At 49.2% G+C, this 5540-nt stretch overlaps 1 protein-coding gene across 1 annotated transcript; it reads right to left on the reverse strand.

Moving 5' to 3' along the window:
- Positions 1-1896: 1896 nt before the first annotated feature.
- LOC127753636 (antimicrobial peptides-like) lies at positions 1897-3084 on the reverse strand. Its single transcript, XM_052279047.1, has one exon. The coding sequence runs from the start codon at positions 3082-3084 to the stop codon at positions 1897-1899; it is 1188 nt and encodes a 395-aa protein (XP_052135007.1).
- Between the last annotated feature and the right edge of the window lie 2456 nt (positions 3085-5540).

Here is a 5540-nt window from a genome sequence, read left to right on the forward strand (position 1 = left end):
CTTTATTACAGCCTTGGGTTTGTCTCTGAGTTCATGCATTCTCTTTCTGAAAATAAAAATGTCTGTCCATGCCATGACCTGCATATACATCACAATGACTCCATAGAACCAAACTAACTCGATTCACAGGAGCATCTTCTTCCACCACATGCAATGCTGCATCCCTACATCATTCAGTCAGTTCAGTTTGATAGGAGAAAACTTCACTACTGTTATACTGAATTACTGATGCATGCAAGGATCTTTACTGGTGTGTTAAACGGATTGATACAGTAACAGAACTGGATAGAGTTATAAACTTGCTCGCTTGTGCCTGCAGCTATGCACCAGCAGCACAAATTCTGCTGCAGCTGCTGCAGAAGTCAACCCTTCCAAGCACCCCTCTAATTAATATAGATACATTGGCTAAATATGTTCTATGAAATGTCTCACTTTACCCAAAGTTACTGTAATTTAATTTCTTTGCATTAAGCAGTAAGAAACTACCGCATCATATGGCCTGAAACTGACACTGACAAACCTTTCAAATGTATTGTTCTGTTCTATGTTAACATTAACAGAGGCATAGAGCTTTCCCAAGATAAATTGCTGACTTGAGATGCCTTCTAGTTAGCAGACGAGTTAATTAGTACTCTAATACTACTAATTATCTACCTGTACAATTTCGTTTTCCTGGTTACATGGACATGTGTGCCGTTGCAGTTACTGTAAAATTGCCGTCAGTTTCAGCATGTTGCAGCCTTGCAGGACAGGAAATTATCAGAATCAACAGAGATCATGCAACATCTTATGTCTGCTGCTAGCCCCAATTAATAATACTGTACAGTGATGTTGTCACGCTAGCTTGATCTGGACTTCTGGAATGATCATAATTCAGGATTAACAGGAACTTGGCGGAGAACAAAGCAATGCATTTTCTCAAGCAGAGTAAAAGTAATTTCTCACAACATTGGAAATTCCAGATTCATTCCGTCATCTCTCCAGCGCTAGCTTACACATAGCCCTATCATTTTTATACAGCTTATCTACCATTTTCTTAAAACAAATTATTTGCTTTACACGGTATAAAAAAAGTACATATTAGGGTGGCATAATTCCAACAAACCCTTTTTTAAAACTACTTTATTCCACCGCATCACTTAGACCACTCTTTTTTAGCTATATGTTATTTTCAAAATATGTAATAATTTACGAAAATAATTCGCTCAATAATCTAAAGGGAAACTATTTTAATCTCTCGAGAGGATATCCCCTCGTTCAAATTTAACTTCTACATTTCGTAATGAAAAAAACAAATTGAACCGCAGCTAGTTAACGTATATTCAGAGTCAAATTTGTTTTTTTCGTTGCGAGATGTGAAAGTTGAATTTTTACTTGCATGTTTATGGAGTGATATGTTACATGTTAATACATCTTCTCGAATTTTTTCAATTGTTTTTCATAACCATTTAAGTGACATACAAACAACGAGAGTATATCCACTCTAGGGATCAAAATCCACTTTCTAATCTAAATCAAACAAATACCTTACTCAAAGGGCTCTCACTTTATTTATCTCTTCTTTTTCGCGAACGCCACTTTATTTATCTCATACATAAACATTACATAGCCTCTTCCAAGCACAAGTGTACTGCAACAACCGGATACATAGACATAGTAGACACTAGCTAGTATATATAGCTTCCAAGTCTCCCCCAGATATATAGAAGCTCTCCTATCGGAGAGCCATGGCCATCTATCTCCTGCTCAATTTATTCCTCTCCCCTCCCTCGCGTACACATTCGTGTGTGCACGCGCACGAGCAGCAAAGCACTAGCTCTAGGTCGATCGACCATGGAAACCCTAGCTAGCTACCCTACACCCGGCGAAGCAGTAGCTTAATTACGTTACCTTTAATTACACTGCCTGGAGGATGGCTTCGGCGGCCACCGTGGCCCATCCATGGCGGCGCTCGTGGCAGTCTCGCATGCACCGCTGCCTCTCGTGCCACTCGCGGTGGTGCTGGCATTGCCTCCGGCAGTGGTCGCCGCCATGGCCGCCGCCGCCGCCGTGGTGGTTGTCATCGTCGACGACGTCGTCTTCCTCCTGGCGCCTGTACCTGCAGTCCTGCATGCATTGCTGCCTCTTCCATTGGTCGTGGTGGTGCTGGCATCGCTTGCGGCAGTGTTGCTCTCTCTCGCCGCCGTAGTTGTGGTCTTCTTCCTCGTCGACGGCGGCCTCTTCCTCCTCCTGGCGCCGCCGCTGCCTGCAGTCTTGCATGCATTGTTGCTTCTTCCATTGGTCATGGTGGTGTTGGCACTGCTTGCGGCATTGCTGATCGCCATGGCCGTCTTCTTCCTCGACGACGTCGTCTTCTTGGCGGTGATGGTACCTGCAATCTTGGATGCACTGCTGCTTCTTCCACTGGTCATGGTGGTGCTGGCACTGCTTGCGGCAGCGATCGCCGCCGTGGTTGTCGTCTTCCTCGTCGACGTCGACGGCGGCGTCTTGTTGGCGCTGGTGGTATCTGCATTCCTCCATGCATTGTTGCTTCTTCCACTGGTCGTGGTGGTGGCGGCACTGCTTGTAGCAGGGGTCTCTGCCATGGTGGTTGTCGTCGTCGGCGTCGACCTCCTGTCGCCGGTGGCGGCAGTCCATGAGGCAGCGCTGCTTCTCCCACCAGTCCTGCTGGTGCTCGCACTGCTCACGGCAGTCCGGCCTGGATCCGCCATGGCCGCCGCCGCCGCCGCCGCCGCCGTGGTGGTGCTGCTCGTGGCGGCGCCACTCGCACTGCCTCATGCACTCCTGCTTCCGCCACGGCTCGTCGCGGTAGCCACGGCACTCGCGGCGGCACTCCTTGCCGCCGCCGCCGTGCGTGTTCTCGTCGTCGTCCTCCTCCTCCTGCTGCCGCTGGCGACACTGCTCCTCGCACTCCCTCAGCTGCCGCTGGTCCTGCCCGGCCTCCCACCGGCACTGCTTCTTGCACCACCGGAGCTCCTCCTTCGGGTCCCGCCGGCCCTCCTCCGCCGCCGCCGCCACGGCCACCAGGAGCAGCCCGGCGGCGAGCAGGAGGAGCGCGCCACCACCTTTCCACTTCACACCCATGGCTAGCTGGAAGAAGCTAGCAACAAAGCACCGAGATAGTAGTCGTACGCCGTCGACCGGTGGTGGTGGGGAATGGCGTTGGAGGAGGCGGAAGCGGGGGTGCATTTAAGCTCGGCGGAGGGCGGCGGCGGGGGGGAGGTGGCGAGGCGACGTGTCCGCCATGGGCGCATGCAGCGAGCCCACGTCGCGCGCGGGGGAGGGGGGAGGGTGGTAGGTGTGAGTTGGCGGGTAGTGGCGGCGCGCGGTGCAACTGCTAGCGGCGGGCGCGACGCCGATCGGGTCGGGGGGGAGTAGGTGGAGCTCGTCGGTTTCTTGGCCATGCCATCCATGGCGAGGGGATGGCGTGTACGAGGATTTGGATGCCGGGGAAGGGACGAGCTGGCAAGCATATATGCACGTGGATATGGGTGTGGTGGCAGCCATGGGTCTACGTGGAAGCTGGGGGTGCATGCATGGGCCGGGCAAAATTGGGCTTTATTTCTTGGGTCAAAATGGACCTTATTTGTTGGCTGGTAACTGATCTGGTGTGCTGCGCTGGGCTTCGACGTGCTCCGTTGGATCAGGGCTGGTAACTTGAAGTGGACACGCCGTCTTCTACTTCACCTCTCCTCTTCTCTTCTCTTCCGTTCCCTCATCTTCGCCATGTGGGAGATAGCCGGCGACATTGTCATAGGCTCGGTCGATTCGAGATAGGAGGAGGGGAGAAGAGGGGGGGGGGGGGGGGGGCGCAGAGCCGACGGGGACCCAACCGGTTGCCGTGGTCAGGATGCACGCTGGCACAATACCTCCATCGTCCGATCACTCCTTAACCGCGCAAGCGCAACCCCCTCTCTTGCTCGTTTCCACCTCTCTTGCACGGAGGCCAAGCTAGCACGAGCTCAGACGAGCTTGCTGACCGCCTTCCCCTCCCTCGACTACCCTCTATGGCAGCCTAGCGCGGTAGTAGCTCGCGCCTCGACTACCTCTCACGCTCCTCCGTCCACCTCCCTCGCATGGAGGCCGGGCGAGCTTGAGCTTGGATGGGCTCGCCGACCACCTCTCCATTCCTCTCCCGCCTCCGACTTCCTCAGCCACCCCTCAGGGCGACAGCCCGCACCTTGACCGCCTCATCTGTCCCCGCCTCCGTGAATGCGCTCTCCCTACGTCTTGCGCTTCTTCCCGACCGCCTCCCCATCACCAAGAGAGAAGAATGAAGCAGGCATTGCCACGTGGGCCCCATGGTTTTTTATTTATTTTGCTAACTAGGATGCTACGTCAGTAAAACCAACCACCTATAGTGTCATGGGACCTAATTTAGTCCAGTTTCGTAAGTTGGGGTCAGGATTTTAGTATTATGTGTAGGGATATGATATTTAAACTTGATGGAAAGATGAGGAACCTTAAGTATACTTATTACGATTATCAACGATGAGTCGGCCCTTGGATTAGGTGTTCTATTTTTTGGTTTTTGTGTTGAGAATAATATGGTTGGGTTTTCACGTTGGACACATCTGGGCTTTGAGGTTAAGGTTGCAATTTCGAGTAGGAAGTTGAAGCATTTTCTGAGTTGAAAAGTCAAGTTTGCAATTTTGAGTAGAAACGCGAATCATTTGATTCATTTCCAAGTTGAAAAGTTGAGATTGACAATCTCAAAGTTCAAAGTGAATTCTTTTTTTACACAGTTCAAAGTGAATTCTGGTTAAAACCCTCAGGTTGTATTTGGATAATGGGAAATGTGGGGTGAGATTGGGATTGGAAAATGAATGAAGGGTTAGGATTAAATGGAAGAGGGAGAATAAATGGTTAAGATTTAAATATGTCTTTTAGTGGGTGGAAAATGATTTCCCTTTCCCATTAGCCAAACGGGGCCTCAGTATATTTCCAATTAACGGAAGTTTAATACTTAATAATTTAAATGACAGTTCAATATTTTAGCCATGACACATGGCATCCAATGAAAGGGTCGTCCACTAGAAATAAAGGTGACAGACGATCACTGAATAGGTACACCCATACCAGCCACCTTTCTATTGTCTTTACACTTGGATTGAAAAGTGGTCACAAGGGTTAAAACCCTGAATCATTCGGAAATGTTTTTGCCACACAAATGAGTTCCAAATACACTGAGTGACACTACGGGTCAGTCACTAAAATTTCTAAAATGTTGTTACCTACTCGTCTCTTTGTCCAAAAATAAACCAAACTCGTACAGTGTGAATACATCTTTAATGTTACCTACACTGTACAAGGTTAGCTTATTTTGTAACGGAGGGAACATACATCTTTCGATAACATTATAATTGTTGTGCCGCCTTGGTTCAGTTCAAATTTCTTTTTACAAAATTCCGCTTGCATCTTTGTCCCGGCGCGGCAAAAATAAAAATCCACAATAAAGGTATCATATAAAAACAATGATGGCAGTTAATCAGTTTAGGTTGGTCACTATCTTAATAGATGCAAATTAAGTTGGGTTGTAG

The sequence above is a fragment of the Oryza glaberrima genome, chromosome 11, assembly GCF_000147395.1.
Source record: "Oryza glaberrima chromosome 11, OglaRS2, whole genome shotgun sequence".
NCBI lineage: Eukaryota > Viridiplantae > Streptophyta > Magnoliopsida > Poales > Poaceae > Oryza > Oryza glaberrima.